This window comes from Manis pentadactyla, chromosome 4 (genome assembly GCF_030020395.1).
Source record: "Manis pentadactyla isolate mManPen7 chromosome 4, mManPen7.hap1, whole genome shotgun sequence".
In the NCBI taxonomy this organism is placed as follows: domain Eukaryota; kingdom Metazoa; phylum Chordata; class Mammalia; order Pholidota; family Manidae; genus Manis; species Manis pentadactyla.
Genome location: NC_080022.1, coordinates 150,941,519 through 150,961,862, shown reverse-complemented (window position 1 = coordinate 150,961,862; position 20,344 = coordinate 150,941,519). Strand labels below are relative to the sequence as shown.

At 41.1% G+C, this 20,344-nt stretch overlaps 1 protein-coding gene across 1 annotated transcript in view; it reads right to left on the bottom strand.

Annotated features, from left to right (window-relative positions):
- Positions 1-20,344, bottom strand: part of LOC130683504 (leucine-rich repeat-containing protein 37A-like) — a 228,805-nt gene that overhangs the window by 175,883 nt on the left and 32,578 nt on the right. The window contains exons 7-13 of the mRNA XM_057501206.1: positions 17,508-17,579; positions 16,878-16,952; positions 14,804-14,922; positions 11,144-12,726; positions 10,682-10,783; positions 6,719-6,765; positions 5,340-5,388 (exon numbers count right to left, since the gene is read on the bottom strand). Coding sequence (XP_057357189.1) covers positions 5,340-5,388; positions 6,719-6,765; positions 10,682-10,783; positions 11,144-12,726; positions 14,804-14,922; positions 16,878-16,952; positions 17,508-17,579 — 2,047 coding nt within the window. The remainder of the gene's footprint in view (positions 1-5,339; positions 5,389-6,718; positions 6,766-10,681; positions 10,784-11,143; positions 12,727-14,803; positions 14,923-16,877; positions 16,953-17,507; positions 17,580-20,344) is intronic.

The following is a 20,344-nucleotide window of genomic DNA, read 5'->3' as shown; positions in this document are numbered from 1 at the left end:
ACAACAATGTTATATCCCTCATATGGCTGTGGTAAGATTCAATGCTTTGTTTCATGTGTTTGGCACAAACTGAAGTACTAACAGACAGTGGCTATGAGACCACTGCTAAGTTCTTGGTGCCTGGAATATGGTCAAACACTCAGTGATTGGGAGAAGTTACTTTATCAACATTGGTACTTGATCTTTCTGAAATTTAGTTTCTTCCTAGGGATAACTGAGGTACTATGAAGTGCCTAGCACAGGTTTGGCAACACTAAATGCTCTGTGAATGGCAGCTATTAAGATATCCCCTGGACCCTGATGGGTTTTTCTTACTGGATGCTTTTCAAGTATGATTTTTTTAAAAATGCTGTATCTCTGGGATAATTTGTAATTTATATTACTTGCCTGTAATCATATACTTAACTGTTCTGTTTGCCACATGTAGGCAACGTCATGAAGTGATAACACTGGCCGTATTGGAACCAGATTTGGTACAAAGTGGATTTGTGTGGCAGTCTCTAATACTAGTAATTTCTATGACAATCCACCATCAGTAATGAGCCAAGAGACTGTGATAATAGGAAATAGGAAATGAGCGCCCAGAAGTTCGTGAAACTGGCTGACCATAGAATCACCTGGGGATCTGAAAAATAAAGATTCATAGTTTGATTCCACATGTCTGGGAGGAGCCCTAGAATCTGCAAATTAAAAAATGTATGCTGTGAAGTTTCCGATGAGCAGCCAAGATCGGGAACTAATTATGGTTCATGACAGCTCAAATTCAATTCCCTGTAGTGCACAACTCCTTTTCTCATAGTTAAAAATAATTTCTAAGTCAATGCTGCAGTGTTCTTGAAATCTGTAAGGATGGGAATGAAAGAGAGGGAGAGAGAAACTAAACAGGAACTCAAGGTAACTCTGACTTGTGTGGACTGTGGAGGGAAGTTGTAGATCAAAGTGGTAAGCAGAAAAAAACTGAATCAGAACAATACCAAACAGCATTAGCAGCCAGATCAGTTATGGGAAATCCAGCAGAAGTTTCAACCCAGCTTCACCTACAATTGTCAGGATTATAGAGGCTAAAAAAACCTGAGATGAGGGCAAGTACCTCAACATAATAAAGGCCATATATGACAAACCCACAGCCAACATCATACTTAACAGCGAGACTCATAGACCAATGGAACAGAATAGAGGGCCCAGATATAAACCTGACCATATATGGTCAATTAATATATGATAAAGGAGCCATGGATATACAATGGGGAAATGACAGCCTCTTCAACAACTGGTGTTGCTACGTGCAAGAGAATGAAACTGGATTATTGTCTAACCCATACACAAAAGTAAACTCAAAATAGATCAAAGACCTGAATGTAAGTCATGAAACCATAAAACCAAGAAAACGTAGGCAAACATCTATTGAATATAAACATGAGCAACTTTTTCCTGAATGCATCTCCTCAGGCAAGGGAAACCAAATAAAAAATAAACAAATAGGACTACATCAAGCTAAAAAGCTTCTGTACAGCAAAGGACACCATCAGAACAAAAAGCCGTCCTACAGTGTGGGAAAATATAGTTGTAAATGACATATCTGACAAGGTGTTAACATCCAAACTATATAAAGAACTCCCACACCTCAACAACACCCAAAGAGCAAATAACCCTATTAAAAATTTGGCAGAGGATATGAACAGACACTTATCCAAAGAAGAAATTCAGATGGTCAACAGGCACATGAAAATTGCTAATTATCAGGGAAATGCAAACTAAAACCATAATGAGATATCATCTCACTCAAGTTAGGATGGCCAACTGACTAGGAAAGACTAGGAACCACAAATGCTAGCGAGGATGTGGAGAAAGGGGAACCCTCCTACACTGCTGGTGGGAATGTAAACTAGTTCAACCACTGTGGAAAGCAATATGGAGGTTCCTCAAAAAACTAAACATAGAAATACCATTTGACCTGGGAGCTCCACTCCTAGGAATTTACCCAAAGAAAACAACTTCTCAGATTCAAAAGGACATATACACCCCTATGTTTATCGCAGCAATATTTACAATAGCCAAGATATGGAAAAGCAACCTACAGTGTCCATCAGTAGATGAATGGATAAAGAAGAGGTGGTACATGTACACAATGGAATACTACTCAGCCATAAGAAAGAAAGAAATCCTACCATTTGCAATAACATGGATGGAGCTAGAAGGTATTATGCTCAGTGAAATAAGGCAGAGAAAGACAAGTGCCAAATGATCTCCCTCATTTGTGGAGTATAACAATGAAGCAAAAATAAAGGAAAAAAACAGCAGCAGACTCACAGACTCCAAGAAGGAACTAGCGGTTACCAAAGGTGGGGGGAGGGGGGGCGAAGGGGATTCAGGGGTATTATGATTGGCACACATGGTGTGGGGGGCATCGGGGAAGACAGTGTAACACAGAGAAGGCAAATAGTGACTCAGTGGGATCTTACTCCACTGATGGGCAGTGACTGCAATGGGGTGGGGGGGGGACACGATAACGGGTGAATGTAGTAACCACATTGTTTTTTCATGTGAAACCTTCATAAGAGTGTATATCAGTAATACTTTAATAAAATTAATAAATGAATAATTTAAAAAAAAATGAATGTGGACTCAGGAGCCAGAACCCCTGAGTCTTTCATTAATCATCTTTTCAACAATGGGCGGTTACTCAACCTTTCTGACCTTGATGTCCTCCTCCATAAAATGGGGGTAGGAATGCTGGGAAGAGTAAATGACTTAAGGCATGTAAAGTGCTTAGAGCAGCCCCTGACACCTGGTGGGTGTTCAGTGGGTGGTGTCACTCTCATTTTACTGTTGGGTACCTGTGACCACAGTTCTCCCACTACCTGTCTCTGTACACACTGCTGCAAAACCTTGGTAATATTTGACAGATGTCATTGTCACGAGGCCTTCCCTTGGAAATGATTATGCTTATGCAGCCCTGCTCTGTGCTTTAGGTATATGAATGCCAAATAGTACATGGCATATACTGCCAGTTGGATAGTCCTCATGTTCAGGAAAACCGCAGGCTCAGAATCACAATCACTTGGCAGGGGTACTTTATGAGGTCATCACCCAGACTCTTAGGCCATGCTTTTTGTTTATTTCACTTACTCATATACACATATATACATGTGTATATAATATGTATATTGTTTTCAGATTGTTTTCTAAATGAAAGCACAAAGTTTTAAAAATCCTGAACAGAAACATTTTGAAACACTGCTCTGACCCAGCAGAAGTGGGACTGTAGCAGTTTCATTGTTTCATTTCTATGTTGCAAATTTTTAAACTTTCTTCCCTCCCTCCCTCATCTTTCCTTCAAAATCTTACCTCTAGCCCTAGTTTCCACTTGATTTACATGTCCTATTCTCATTAGGTCCTGAAGACCCCTCCTGATTCTGGTAAAGCTCTTTCAACATGACTTCACCTTGACCTTGGTTTTGAATTGCTGGAAACTCTGTAATTTATCACACAAGCTTCTTACTGTTTGGTGGCATTTCTTTAGGCAGTAAGTGACCCACTTATTCTAACAACCAGTCTACTCTGTCACTAAAATCTTTCTATAGATTCGGATTCATTTATAATTGATAACCATTTTGGTTATGCTGTTGCCATAATTTTGCTCCTTTGCTTACATTCTTACATTTGCATACGCGGAGGCTAGGCAGTCTTATCAATGATAATAAAAACAACTGCAGGAGCAAGTTGAGGTTAATGTTTATGGGAAACTTACTTTGTGCTAAACACTCAACTAAGCATTTTACCTATATTATCTCATGTAGTCTTTGTCACGGTCATAAGAGGTGGGTGCTGTCACCATGCCTGTTGCACAGATAAGGGAAGTCCATGAGCTTTGGGAACTGTTGTGGGGCCACAGCAGTGTGCTCACCAAGGCCAGGTGGACTCTGGAGCCTTGCTCTTAACTCCTCACTACACAGCCTCCTGGAGTCCACGAGGAGCCGGGACCTCACAGGGGACATTTGTCAAAAATCTGCCTCCCTCGTTCATTACAGTAGGCGACCCCATTGTGTCTCACTGGTTTGGGCACATACCATTGGTGGCACATGTCTCTCCCTTCTCCGCCTGAGGAAGCTCCCTCTTTGTTGTCAGAGCTCACTGTCGCTGACTCCATGTATGCTGCACTCCTGGACTTCCATCCACCTTTTTGTGGAGGGAGTGAGGCCTGAGAGTAAGAACCAGCACCCACTTGCCACCCCCATTGCGATTCCACAAACACACACTTTTCTCTGATAGGTCATCTTTGTTTATTGAGATATGCTTCAAATGCCATAAAAGTCACCATTTTAAAGTATACATTTCAGTGGTTTTTAGTATATTTACAAGGTTGTGCAACATCACTACTACATGATTCAAGCACACTTTCATCACCCTGTAAGGAAGTCCCTTATCCATTAGCTATGGATTTTCTTATTCTGGACATTTAGTATAAATGGAATCATGCAATATGTGATGTAGAGGCTGCATGTTGGCCTCCAAAAGACCCTGTGAGAGGGGCCAGCAGTGGGCGATCCTCTGTGGGCCGGAGGTCAGGAGGTTGTAAAGAACTGGTACTTGACTAACCAGGGGAGAGAGAAAGAGCCCCAGAAGAAACTTCCTTGACTTAATAATCTACACTCCTCGAGGATGATATGTTTCCCAGTTTCCAGGGACTGATGATATTGGGGAAACGAGGGAGGGACACCTCATTTATCCTTCTTTGTCCGCATTACCTCTGCGGAAGGAGTGGTTGCCGCGAGGGATTCTGGCCTCAGCCCTGCTTTTCATGCCTATGGCACTTGTTATTTGCACATAAGTATTTAACAATTTATACTTTAATTCCTTACCAGACGGCCAGGATTGGTTATGAGCTTACACATTTCAAGGAGAGAGAATTACACATTTTATTGTAGGTGGCCCGGGGCAGGCTGGGGCTCCCTCTGTGCTGGTTTCTTGCGCTTCGCTCCCTTTCCTTCCTCACCCGACCCTGACGTCACATTCTTCTCTATTATGACTTCACTGAGCTCCCTGGGACAAGAAGAATAATGCCAAATCTTTTACTCTTAAAAGGACTAATAAAAATTTTTGTTATTACCTCATTTTAGATAAGAATTTTAAATTGTCCCTAATCTTTTACCCTCCATCCTTCTCAAGTACATTCTGTGCCAGGTTTTTCTCACGTGGGGGACTGACAGTTCTGTACATATTCCGGAGCCAAAGCCGCCTTCTCCAGGAAAAGCCCTTCTAAAAAAATAGAAAGGAGGTATTAATTCCATACATCCACAGCTTTCTCCAGCACAGTACTTGATCCTCCTCAAATTTACCTGATTCTTACGCTCTTCTGAGGGTTTATCCGGAAGTGGAAAGAAGCCCCTTGGAGGAAAACACACACACAGATAATAATTAGTGATTCATGCTATTTTTCATGTCTCTCACAATGTGTATCTCTGACTTATTAGGACCAAATGGGTACCTCAGTCCATCATCACAAGCAAAATCACTACAGACCTGGGATCCTGAAAATCATTCCATGCATGCTGAGCTTCAGAACTTCTCCGTATCTGTCCCTTATAGCCCCACAGTGTCCCTGGGGAGACCTTTGTATGTGGCTTGGCATGGAGTGTAGGCAGGATTTCAGCCCCACTCACCTTCTTGGCCACTGGCCAAGTGCCCTTGTGCAGTAAGCGAACTGCTCAAGCACACCGGGCAGAAGCGTTTCACTCTCTCCAGAGGCATTTTACACCAGTATCCTTTGGACTCAGTCTCACATGTGTCACTTGCTGGTGGGTGGGGGAGAAGGTGCTTCCGTTTCCCTACTGCTTTCTCCTACAGGTTGAATCACACCAACTTATTGCTGAGTCCAACTAGCTCACTAACTTTCACGTGTCAGACTCTCACTGACAAGTGAATGGGTTGTGAAATCAGCTTAAAGGTCATGGCCAGCAGTGAAACACAAAATATTCTTTTGAATACAAATGGAATAGAAAAAAATCAGAGTGCATAATAAGTTTGTTTTAGAAACTACTCATGCCTGTATGGTACGTGTAGTGGGTCATGTCATAAAATGGAGCTCACAGCCCAAGCACAATGACCAGTGGAGAAGTCCCCAGTGGGAAGGAACCGTCTTCTTTCTGCTACTCGCTCTCAGAATGACCATGGGGCAAGATCATTTCCTTTTCTCCTTCTCCATTTCTTTATTGTAAGAAGTAGAGATAAACTCCTGACTGAGGTTTCTCCCAATTAAAATTCTGTGAGGTTTGGTTAAAGGCAACAGACACTGGGGACCCGAAAGCCAGTAGGATGCGAAGGGATGATTGACAGGAAGGGCTCATATATTCGACCTTCCATCAGCTTTGAAGAAGACTAGCATCTAGGACCATATGGCCTTCTCTGCCCTTTCCCCAGAGCCTCTGAGCAGTCCACTGGCCAGGCCTCATGTCCACCCCCAGCAGGAAGAGGTACAACCAAAACCTTTCCCCCTCCAGTCGCTTTCCTTCCAGGCCTCGTGACAGCAGATGCGTCTGTGCCAGTCGCATTCTAACTCAGGTTTGGCTGGGGAGCTGCTTCTGAGAGGCATTAGGGTAAGTACTCTTCCTGCCTTTGATGGTTTCCTCACCGTAAAATGATGTGTTTGAAATAGATGAGTTCTAACCTTTCCTCTAGTTCTAAATTTCTACTTTGCAATGGCCAGATCAATATTTACCTTGAGCCTCCTTCTTCATCCAGCACTGCCCTTCTACGGGAGCACATCTGTTTTGAAAGAAAACATGATCATGATTATCTAACATGATGACCACTATTTCCAAATCTTTATTCAACTTATCTTAAATATCATCTACCAGTGGGATGATAACGGTTTTGAGGACAGAAATTCTGTTCTATTTAACTGTCCTTGGACTCCTCCACAGTACCTAACTTGAGATCATGCAGGTAGCTTGCAATATATTTCACTGACTGTTTTAGATAACATTCAACAGATAATCCCTAATAAAAACTCTTGGAACTAGGAACAGAAATTATCTGCGAGGATCCTAAACAGCATCACTGTTTTAAATTCAAGAACAAGAGTGGAAAAAAAAGAAAAGAACAAGAGTAGGGTGCCTATTACTACTGCGACTATTCATTAATGTTGAGGAGGTCCTAATCAATGTGATAGGAAAAGTGAAGTATTGTAAGGGAAGAGACAAACATATTTGCATTTGAATTGATGAATAACCTAAAAAGCCCAAGAGGACCAACTAAAATTTTATTGGAAATAATATGAGAATTCACTAAGATACAAAATCAAGAGATCAATATACAAACCTCAAAAGCATCCCTATATACCATGGATAACTAATTTTAAAATGGAAGAAAACCCCATTTACATCAGCAAAAATGCATAAAGTACCTCAGGGTAAACTTAACAAAAAACGTCTAAGACCTATGTGATGAAAACATTAAAACTCTTCTGGAGGACTTTAAGAAGACATGAATACATGACCCGAGATACCACATTCCTAAATTGTTGTAAAGATATAAGTTCTCCTCAAATTTACCTACTAATATAAAGCAATCTTATTCAAATCCGATGATAATTTTTAAATTAAAATCTAGCTAGCTAATATTTTTCTGGAAAATATTAGAAAATATGAAGGAAAAGCTATGAAATGTATGAAGAAGATCAAAGGGCAGGAGCTCACTCTATTAGATGTTAAAATAAGTTATTAAGCACCTGGAATTAAATAGTGTGTTACTAGTACAAGAAAAGGTAACTGGATCAACAGAATAGAGCCAGACACAGACAGTATTTTTGATCAGTGAAGAAGAAATAAAGCATTTAATACAGGATTTTAAAACAATTGGATCTTCATGTGGGAGAAAACGTTAGATTCTCTGCCTCAACCTCACTGAACAGCAAATAAACAAGTTCTAGATGGATTTAAAAAATGCAACAACACGTTAACCAGAAGAAAATATCAGACACTGTTTTTATACCGTCAGGTGGCAGAGGCCTTCCTGGAAACCCGCACCCGCCGGGCCCTGCGGAGGGACTGGCGGAGAGACCGGCACACCTCCTGCTCTTGCCATTGTCCTCCTCTCCCCTGGATCGTTTGTCTTTTTCCCCTAGATGTAGAAAACTTTTATATTAAATATACTAATCCTTTCAGTGGCTTTCACTCAACTTCAATGTTTCAAATATTTCTCAGGATTTTTATCTTCAAGGAGGAAAAACAACAGTGAGTGAAGGAGCACAGACTTTGCAGTTGAGCACAACTGGGTTCTACCTTTGTTTGGGGCCTCAAATTGATCTCCTTTGTCTGTGAAAGAGAGACGGTGATACCATCCTCCCAGGAGTGTGGGGATTAAATCAGAAAATGTATGGCAGATGTAGTCGGAAGTTTGGCATAAATCAGTACTAAGTTTACGAATGGTGTCACAGGCAAGGTGATCAAATCTATCAAAGGCATCTGCTTGTCATATAAGGCTTAGAAGGCTCTTCCCCACCACAAGATATAAAAATATTGCTTATGGCTTCTATTTTTTTCCTAATACTTTCATGGATTCTTCTTTTCTTTTTGTTGAAATATGTATATTTAAGGTGATAAATAGAGATCTGCTGTTATTTCTACCTCCTCCCCATATAGTTAGGGAGCTGTTCTATTACCATTTATTCATCTTCTCCCACCGATGAGAATATTAAAAGGTGACATTTCAAAAGTCCTAGGAACACATGGGTCAGTCTATTGCTGGACTCCGTAGGCTACTTCAGAGCATTGTTAGGTGGCATTGTTCCTTACTGTGGAACTGACATTGCCTCCTCTTTCCCCCTTGAACACCATTACTGTCTACCACAGGAAAAACATTGCATGGTCTCTGTCCTCAAAAAGCTTATCATCTAAGTGAGGAGAAGAAACAATGAAACCATATATATACTGACATATATATAAATGCAAGGTTAAACTACATGGACATTAAAAGCACTATGGAAGCTTATATGAATTCCAAAACAGCAAAAGGACTTCTGTCACCTGGGGTACAGTGGTCACTGCCTGGGCAATGGCCAATGACTCCCTTCCCAGAGGCCTTGGCAAGCTGACCCCATGCTACCTACCAGTCTCCTAGGCTCAGACACTCTCCAAGAGAGAACTCACTTTTTGCAATCTCAACTGATTAGTATCACAGGATTGATAAAAAGTCAGAATGCCAGAGTATGACATGACAATGAGAAATATATCTGTTCCACACACAGACTAGCTGTGTCTACACAATCAGGGGGTTTCTGGTCATCACCAGGGAGAGGCCTCCGTGGCACACTAAAGCGACCTGCAGATACAAGTTTCTCTTTAGCAGTTCATCCATCCAGTCAGGTTTTACTCAAGACAGATAGGCCAGGAAGCCATTCGGTCCTTAAACATCTCTACTAAGGCTGTGGTCTTATTTGCTTTCTATTGCCCTAGACTGAATGACTTTATTATTGTACAAAAGACAGAAGTGCACTTTAAAATATTTAGTTCACTTAAATGTTTCCATGTTTATAAAAAAATATTTCAACATTTGTGTTCTGATCAGTAAAGAAAATAAATTGTTATAACCCTATAAAAATAACTATCTCTGCTCTGCTCCACCGTGTGTTGACCTTGGTGTTTCTCCCTTGGGGAGCTGACGTTTAAAAAATTGCTTATCATATTAACATCGCAGGGGAGAGGAATGCCTCATCATGGGCTCTAAGAAATGTTAACAAGTCTCACAGAAGGACTAGGACCAGGAGGACTGGAGTATTTAGGCAAGGGTTCATGAAGAAACATGAACTTGAGTTGGCTTTCAGAGACTCAAGGGACTTCTACAAGGCGAAACAAGGGAATTTTAAATGGGCAAAGGAACAGACAAAAGTAGGAATGGGCATGCGACTGGGCATCCTGGGAGCTGGTCTGGCTGAAAAGAAGGCTGCCGCGACAGTAGAAAAGGTACATATAGGAAATGAGGTTGGGTTCGTCAGGTACAGTCAGGATTACCGGCTAATTAAATCACTCTGTTGTTGTCAGCCCTGCCTGTTGGGAAAAGTAACAAACCATTCTGTTATTGAACAAAAGGCAGGCAGGCAAGCCAGCTCCAGAAGGACCGTCAATACCAAGTGCTTTAGAAACCCTGACATAGGCTTTAGCTGCAGTGATCTGACTGAACCTATTTCCACAGTGCCTTACGTGATGGCGAAGAAAGTTGCTAAGTAAAGCTAGTGAATCAACAAGATCACACTTTTATCTTTTAGCCGTGTCCTTTCTTCCAGGGTGACTGATCGCTCATGAGGGTGGAGATTACACATCCCTCATAATTCCAGTCAACAAGGAAAGAAATCAGTGGTAGAAAGAATGACTGATGTCAAATCGACTTAGTTTTGAGTTGAAGATACTTTACTGTCATGTCAACTCTGGCCTTCTTAAACCTCTCAAAACAGTCTAATGGCTCATTATCTGGTGTCAGTTCCACAGAGATCTCCGGCAAGGGGGGTTCCTTTAAAAGTCTCTGGCATATACTTTGCAGGAAGAGAATAAAGCATATGTCGGTCCTGGTGACTAAGAAGGAATATCAAGTAGTAAGAGGTGGGAGAGAGGCTTTGATTTTCAGTTTGTGGACTCTGAATCTAAAGACAGATTATCCTCTGGAAGCCTGAACTAATTGTCCTTACCTTAATGAGACAGAAAGCTGTAATCAACACCAGCACTGCTCCTGTCACTGACAATGCCAAGATGACTTTGATTTGATACCCATGCACCAGAACTTTTGGGAACTGGAAAAATAATGGAAAAAGTCTTCTCAAAAACAAAGAGGTGGAAAGGATAAAAGCTCTTATAACATCTCATTATTTCATTCAACAGCATAAATGTTTTTCAAGAACATACCAAATCTAATGCTAATGATAAATCAGCATTTTCTTGGTTTATCTTGGGTGTTAGGGCCCCTCCTCACCTACCCCAGCAATTGTGGCATCATTCTTTAATGAGCACAGTGGGAGATCACTGTCTTCCCCAAAGGCCCAGGCCAAGACAAGACCCAGACTAGGGGCCGTGGTCTTCCTGCCGGGGTGCTTCAATGCCATGTCCCAAACTGACCAACAGGCTGGGGGCCATGTTTTGGGAGTTATCCTCACCTCACGGAACTCCTGCTCTTCCTGTTCACTCTGGGCTTCTGGACTCTCGTGGATGTAGTTTTCTGTTTCCCACTGGTCTGTATCCCAGTCTGCCCTGGGCTCCTTTGCTTCTTGCTGCTCGCTGAGAAGCTTCATCAGGAGGCCAGTTTGGAAGATGAGCTTGGCACAGGCTGGTTTCAGGTGGGTCTCCGAGCAGCCCGTTTTCAAAGTCCAGAAAACACGAGAAATGAGCCTTCTCACATCACTGTTGGTGATGAGGGACCGCAGCTGCTCGTTTAGCTGAGCTTCGGGGTGGTCACCTGCAGTTGAGCTCCCTGGGAAAGGGAAGGCTGTGGATGTGGAGGGTAAGCCAGTGCCCACACTGTCATGTTCCTGTTGTGTTTCCATGGTCAGTTTGAGAGTTGGATCCAAAAGAGAAAATAAATCTGGAAAATTATTTTTCTGAAAAGTCAGTTCTGATGATGAAAAAGCCTCTTGTGAAGGGGAGTTTATAAGGCTCATTGCAGTGAGTGGAGGCTTGTTCACAACCATCGGGCTATTGTGTGAACCTTTATTGCTGAACTGTCTACTCATTTTGGCCTTGAGGATTTTGTGACCCGCATGCCGCAAAGATTCAGGAAAGAGGTAATTTTCTCTTAAGTGTGAGGTTGGTTCAGAAGCCTTCATATTTCTCATTCTAGCACTTGCAGCTTCTAAAACAAAAATACTGTCAGCTAGGTCTTTCGATTTTGGTTTAATCTCAGGTAGAGATTTTGGAGTATTGGAAGCAGGAGGCCTGCCCATCAAGTACTGGACAGAAGGGACGGCTGCCTCCTGTTCCCCTCGGAATGAAGACTCTGTGCTGAAGGAGCTTCCTGCGGTCTCCCTGGGGGGCTGCTCCACGTGAGGCTGCTCCGGCGCCCTTGGGGATGCCGTGAGCCCTTTTTCCTCGGCCGTGCTCTCCGCAAGGAGCTGGGCCCTCTGCTTCCCGTTGATGCCAGCCTTCCTCATTTGTCTGCGTCGCCTCTCCCGAATGCCCTTTGGGCCCTTGATGACCACCTTCAAAGGCCCCGGCCTCCTCCCTACTCTCTGAATCTCTGGTGGGCTGTTTTCTTGTAATTGGGCAGTTTCCAACGTTTTGGTGGAGATTTGGGGGTGAAATCTGGGATTCAGAAGTTTGGAACGTAGAGGCATGGCATCTATGGTATCTCCCAGAACATAGATTATTTTCTGTTTATTTTTGTCAGCTGAAATGCTGGATCCAGGTGGAAGAGAAGTGTTCTCTACGTTGTTTTGCAAGTGCCTCACAGGCTCATCTCCTCCTTGTAGGTTTGAAAGAAGTTGATTAGTGAATTGTAATAGTGCTGATTCTGCACCTTCCAGATATTCATCAGAGAAATAAGGTAATATGTAGCTTAGTGCACTAACAACACTTTCCTTGCTAAAGTCTTCTTGCTCATTTTTGAAGGCTGACCAACTGATGGCATCTTTGTCTGTGGCCGCCTTCTCTGGCTCGATAGTCAGCTCAGGGCTGCTACTCTTCCTCCGGGATTGTAATGCCTTCATGAACGACCCTTCTGGGTTCCCTATAGATGTTTCATCATCTGTCAAAAAGAAGAGATTGCTTTTCATCTTACTACGCTGATGGACAGTGATTGCAATGGGGTTGGGGGTGGGTAGAGGGGACTTGATAGTATGGGTGAATGTCAAAACCACAATGTTGATCATGTGAAACCTTCATAAGATTGTATATCAATGATACCTCAGTTTAAAAAAAAGGAGAGACTGCTTTTGATAATGAAAGACTGATGAGACAGCTTTTTGTCAGTCCATAACCATATATCTCAGTCAAACAGATCAGGACTCAGCAAACATTTGAGGTTTGATTAGGAGAAAAATAAACACAAACTTAAACCTATGGTCGGCATCAACAAAAGGAGAGGAATATGTCTTTTGAAAGAGCCACTTCCTGCTAGGAACACTCCATAGTGCAAAATACAGTACTACGTGCAGGATTATTCCATTGGTCCCCAACGGCCAATTGTCCCATGCTCAAGAAAAGCCAAGGCTAGAAGACAAATACTCGCCCTTGGCTAGATTCTCTGCAGATCTAACAGTGACTCCTCACGTTCACATACTCCATCCTGTAGTGCTTCAGATGCAAAGGGAGTGTACAGCTTTCTCTCACCACCTCTGCAGTGTGTTCCTGTTCTTGCTACCATCACAGATGACCACACCACCACCACCCACTGCAATCAAGTTCTCTTCTCCATATGCCCTCCTCCACCTACCAACCTATTCCTTTGCTTGGTCCCTGCTTCCATATATCCCAGCCCCCATGAGAGAAGGCTCTATATAGGGGGAAAAAACAAAAACAAAAAAACACCATGTCTACCCTGGCTCTTTGCTTAAATTTGAGCAGGGATCAGGGGTGTGGGTTAAGAGAGCTGTCAGGTTGTTATATCAATGTGGAATATTCAATAAATCAAAGGAACAATACCTGAGGTCCTAAAATGCAAAAGGGAAAAAAACAAAATTTTTTCAGACACCTGCTTTGCTTTCATTTAATTTCATTTCTAGTATTTCCAGCTTTACTTGGGGAACCATCCAAAGCTTCTGACTATGTGAAGGCCAAGGGCAGCTGCAGAAGTTCACTGGCCAGCTGGGTTTATATTCCAGAAGAACTATAAGTATTTTTGGTGGTGGTGGTGAGGGTCAGAGGAGGAGGTAAGGGTCGTGAGGAAGGAGGAGCATGGGCTTGCAGAGAGCCCCAAACCGAGGCTAGGAGACCTGAGCACTAGGCTACAAAATTTAACACTTGGATCTCATTTTTCCTCACCCATAGAAGTAGAACAAAAATGCCTGTTTCGCCCATCTTTAGTGGGAGAAGAGAGTGATATAACTCGCAAAAAAAATGTTTATTTTAAATAAGCAACATTGTATTTATAGAAGAAGCAAAGCATTATTTATGATGTGCCCCAGATCATTTTATGATGTGCCCCAGAGACCTGTATTCAAGCTATCTGAGCATGAAAGCACATTTTGGAAGTCATCACATTAGTGCCAATAAAACCTTCTACATAGAAAAATACTTAAAAGCACCTGAGTGTTTTTGGGGATAGAAAGGCTTGAGTTCAGAGCAAATTTAGAGTTGGACAGTCTAAGAACACAAGAGCCTTCCCATCCATTAAGTGGGCTGAGCAGCAGCTTCTGGTTATAGAACCAGAAACTCTCAGGTTCCAAAGGAAACTTTCATAAAATAGCACTACTTGTACTCCTCTATAAAAATTGCAAAAACAAAATAAACAAAAATATATCTATACTTGTCCTACAAGACAAAGGGCACGTGAGACCTAATGCATATAAAATCAGATTGTGAACTGTAATACTTGTGTGAGTAAGTTCTCATTCAGGGCTTAAGCACCAGGCAGAGAGCACAGTACACAGGATGTGGCCACTAATGTTCATTCTTTCCCCTTCCATTCCTTTCTCTTGTTCATTTAAGTATGTGGATCACTGTCACTGTTAGCTTAATGTAACTGAGAATCCAAAGGAGTAGTTCTTAGAAATGTAGGGAGTTGAACTCTTAATGAATTGATAAAAATAATGCAATTAACACCATTAGTTTAAAAATTAACTGTTAAAACATAAATAAAACATCATCGGGTAATGGTAACTCACCACAATATGCGATGTTTGTCAGACATTCACTGTCACAATGCAGCTTGACTGTATTGTAGAAAACCTCAATATTATTTTTAAATTGGCAGAGGCAGCAGGCCATACGGCTAGGTAAAATCCTATAAATTGAAACACGGAGAATTAAATCAGTGGGAAAGGAGTTACTTGACTAGGTAGAAGAGGCAGGCCCAGGCCTCCCACAGGGCTGTGCAAAAGGAGTTCTTGGAACATATGGCCTGTGAAGTTGGGTAGGGATGAGCTGGCCAACCGCTGTTCTTGAATACTGTAAGCAACAGGAGGACAGAGATGCCTAACAGTAGGGTAAGAATGGAAGTGGGTATCGTAGGCCTAGAATGAAGCTGATAGGGATTAGAACTGGGTGACACTGATCTGTTAGAAATAAATGACATAATGGAGACAACTGAGGAAATTTGAATATCAACTCTTCATTAGATAACATTATGCATAGGAATTTCATTTCTTCAGTGTATTATTAGTATTTTAAGCATATAGGGAAATTATTTGGATACCCAGAGAGGAAGGCATGTAGCTGACAAGAGAGAGACTGACTGGCAGACGCTGTGGGACGTTGAGGAAGACGAGGCTAGAGCAGTGGCCAGTAGATCTGACAGTGAGAGGAAGACAGTCATTTCTCAGCTGACCTGACAAAAATGGTGAGAGCAGACTGCTAAATGCAGGGCCTTTCCCATAGTAATCTTATGTAAGGCCATCAGTTCGCCTTAGCATAATACCAAATTTCTGTTACCTTGCCATACTGGAGGGGGATGGCACAATTTAAGGTGCAGTAAGTTGTGTAATAAATTGTCAGAAAGTCCTACAGAAACATTTTTTTAAACTGCAAAGATAAAAAATGACATTTGACCCTTATCTCACATTATATGTGAAAATGAACTAATAAAAATGGATCATAGATAGACCTAAATTAATTAACCAACAAGTATTTAACTTATTGAAAGAAAACATAAGAGAAAAATCTTTCTGACTTTGGACTGGCAATGGGTTCCCAGACAAAGATTTCTTAGATAACACACAAAAAAGGCACAAACCTATAAGAAAAACTAGAGCTAATCAAAATTCAAAGATTAAAGACTTCTGGTCTTCAGAGATACTTTTAATAGAATGAAGACAAGCTATAACCTGAGAGAGGATATTTGCTAAACACATATCTGAGAGAGAGGACGTTTTAGAGAATATATAAAGCACTCTTAAAACTCAACAGTAAGATAAATATCTAATTAAAAAATAGATTTGAACAGACATGCCATTAAAGAAGATGTCTGCACATGTATAGACAACATCATCAGAGATTAGAGATCTATTAGAGAAATGCAAATCAAAACCACAATGAGACACAACCACACACCTCCAAGAAAGGCTAACATTTGTAAAACACTGAATATAAGGATCAGGTGAAGATGTGGAACAGTCAACTCTCATGCACTGCTTTCTGGAATGCAAAATGGTGCAGCTACTTTAGAAAACAGCTTAGCAGTTTCTTCAAAAGTTAAATACATACCTAGCATATGATGCAGCAAAAACATGTTCACACAAAGACCTGCGTGTGAATGTTTGTCATAGCTTTTTATAGCCCAAACTAGAAACAACTCAAATGTTCGTTAATTGATGACTGGTATGGAACTCTACTCAGCAGTAAAAAGGAGGGACAGCTGTAACAACATGGATGACCCGCAAAAAGATTATGCTAAGTAAAAAGAGCCAACACAACAGGTTACATGCGATATGAGTTCATTGAGAAGACCTGGAAAAGGCAAAAATTGCAGGGACGAAAATCAGACTGGTGGTGGCCAGGCGCTGGTGGTGGGAGGAGGGGTTTGCCTGCAAACGGCCATAAGGGGCCTTTTTGGAGACAACACGGGTTCTGCATTTCGAATGGTGGTGGTTACGTAACTATACATTTGATAAAATTCATCAAACTGTACACTTAGCCAATTTTAATACATGAAAATCATACTTCAATAAGCCTGACTTAATAAAATAATGAAAGCTTAAAAAATCAACTAAGTGAAAATAAATACAAGAAAAATCAACTTACAGTTTTTCTAACTTGGGGCTCATCATGACGATGCTCTCAAGTGTTTTAAGTGTCACTTGGGTTTTTCCCATGTCTCTGAAGTAAAAAAGCACAAACGTTTATGATACGAACCCAAAGACAAAAGCCCTATACTTAAAAAGATACTTAATGACACATTATTACTTCAGTTTTGGCTTCTCTGTCTAGCCAGCAGGAGTTTATCTGCCACAGATGATAATTCCAGAGAGAAATTATGGAAGAAATTTAAAAATTAATGACCTTGGCCCTGAACACTATGATCTTTTTGTCATCGCCCTGCTCCTCGTTCTCACCTGCACCCACCTCTCTAGATTATTGACTTTTTCTAAATACACCGTATTCCTCTTGGCTTTCTGGAATAAGTTATATTTCTACGTGCATGTGCACATTCCATATCTATGTGCGTTCTTCAGCACCACTCTCTTTCTCTGATAGCTTGTCTTGCACATATACATTCTTTCTTAATTCTTTCTTTGTCCAAAACTCTTATTTCAATAACCCAGGTAAAATTAAAATTACTCTTTTTTAGCCAAAGTGCAAAATAGGTAATCTCTGATGAAAGTAAAAGAGCAGAAATCATCTCATAAACCATGAGATTGTTGCAATACTTACAAATATTTTAATGCTCTCAATTTGAAAAAATAAGAATCTTCAACAGTTGTCAGAGGATTAAGACTGAGGTTTCTGAAAAAATGCAATGGAAGTAAAATTATCTGCATGTCACGAAACTTGCATTCATTTTTTTTTTTTTGGAATAGGACTTAAAGGTTTAAAGAAAAAATTGTTATCTGTCTTTAACTATAAATCACACTTAGAGTCTGTAAAGCACTCTTCCTTTGGGAACTACCTACCTAGGTCTCTACATGATAAAGGGGAGAACAGAAAGAGGAAAAACACAGAAAAAAGTGGAAAGCAAAAACTTTTCAGATTGAGAATCCCACAAAGTGACTATGCTGGGAGGAAATCCCCTTGCTCTGAAGGAAATGGTATTCCTAGGTCCTCCATAATTCAAGATGCTTTTCTTTCAGTTCTGGAAATTAAAACAGTTCCACAGTTTAAACCACGCAGTGACAGCAGGACCAGTTCCTTGCTTTTGGATCCAAAGAGAAAGGGATAAACCTGAGAGGAGGCGGTAAAACCCCTGCACCTGTCACAGCCTTGGCTACACTGCACGCAACCACCTGTTCACTTAGTCAGTCTCCTGGATTGTCAGCTCCTTGATGGCAGGGACCACACTTTACTGTCAGTGTCACTCCTGTGCCTGACATGGTGCCTGGTGTTTACTAGGTATTTAATAAAAGTTTTTTGAATAAATAAATAACATTTTGCTTACACATCAATACAATGAACAAATTCATTTTTGATGCAAATTTTTATTCCAAAATGCTGAGATTTTCTTCCCAATTCTTTAAAACAAACAACAGACCAAAAGAAAAAAAAAACAGGAAGGGAAAATCTTCTTGTAAATTAACTTTACTCAAGAATCATCAGTACATTTTGCAGAGTATTATTATCACAACTAATATATATTGGGTGCCAGGCATCTGTGATCAGCTTTTCACATTTAATCGTCACAATAACCTTATGTGATACATATTATTATTACCCCATTTTACAAGCGAGGAAACTGAGGTAAAGAGAGGTTATATAACTTGTCCTAAATCATCAAGATAGTACTAAGAAGCAGAGCTGAAATCTGAACTCAGTTCTGGTTCCAAAGCCTGGGTTTAACTTGTATGGGAGAAAGGGATTTAAGACACCTTTTACTTTAACCTCAATTTTGACAGCACTAAATATAGAAATACCTTTTCGAACTTGATCTACCCATCTGGGAAACCTCTATGAGAATTACATTTTCTCTTTTTATTCCTTTTCCCTAATCATCTCCCATGCTTAAATATCTAATTAGCCTGTGTTCATTGAGACTTTAGAGATTTAAAACCATGTTGCAGGAGAATCAGTGAAAATGATGGAGTAAGGACATCTGAAAATTTATCCTATAAAAGCAACAACAACAACAACAAAAAGCTAGCAGAAATGGCCAAACCAGCTTTTTCCAAACTCTGGATATTTAATCAGTGGGCTTACAGCAATGTGGGGAGCATTTATTCAAGAAAAACATTAATTTCTCTACAAACAGTGAGATCTGTGCTGCTTTAACTTCTCCTAGACCTTTGCTCTCCGTCCAGTGATAGCTTTGAAAAACAGCCCGAGGTCCCTCAGAGCCTCCTTCCCAAAGACTTGTCTCCGTGTTACTGTCTGTGGTGCCCTGGAGGACCTTACCTGAAAGGCTTGTCTTTGACCTGACTGGGAGCTGCCTAGTGCTAAAAGCCTCTCCTCAGAGGGCATTTTTTAAAACAATTACAGGTAAATGGTTTAATGTGGTAGGTGTGTGAGGCAGTGGACAAAAAATAGTCCAACCAAAAAACGTAAAAGGACAAGCTCAGGGAGGAGATGTTCACAGAGACTTTGAAAGGCTCCAACACATTCCTGGGAAACTGGAAGCCCACGAGACATATTCCTAAGAATCTAGAAGAAAACCGTTAGCACTAATCAATGAGGTCAGCAGGGTTGTGGAAGACAAAATGAGTAAGCAAAAATTAGCTGTATTTCTGTACACTAGCAGTGAACAATCCAAAAATGTAATTGAGAAAACAATTCTGAGTATAACAGCATCACAAAGAGTAAGTCTTAGGAAAAAATTTAGCCAAAGAAATGCAAGATTGATTCACTGAAAACTATGAAACCAGTGATTTGCCTGTGTCACAGAGAACTCGGCTGTGCCACAGAGCACTCAAGCAAAAGGGAGGAAAAGCCCCATTCCTTATTAGATAGTCAGGAAAGAAACTTTATGGAATGAGGCTACAGCAATGTATTTTCTTTATGACTATTTTGCACATGACAGCTTAACACTAACATCTTTTCCCATTCCTCAAAGGTTCCTACTGCTCAGATAATTCACATCAGAGGTGAACACAGTTTGAAAGGTATTTTTCTGGGTGACTGGGGAGAGAAGATCCGTGTGGCAAGTTTTCAGAACTCCTTTCATTTAAAAGAAACTGATGGCTGAGGAAGCACCGACACCATTTGCTCCTTGGAGAACTTTGTCCTAAGCCCAGTTCTTTCAGTGCTGTGTTCCCAGAGCAGGAAACAGTTAGGTTCAGAAGTGGAACTGTGAGGCCCACCCACCATGGAGAGAGTCACAGTCGTGGACCCCCGTGACAATGCTGGCATGGGTGTTACATGCTGGAGTGCGGTTGTTGCCTGTGCGAAAGATCAGGAAAGTGGAGCCTGCCATGTATGACTCAGACATGTCTCCTGGCCCCTCTCTGTACCTTCCTTTCCTCATTGCAAAAAAATGGATCTTAACACAATTTTTCAGAGCTCATACTGAGCTTACCCGCTGCTAAACAGTAACTGTATCATGTTTTTACACATCATTTTTTTTA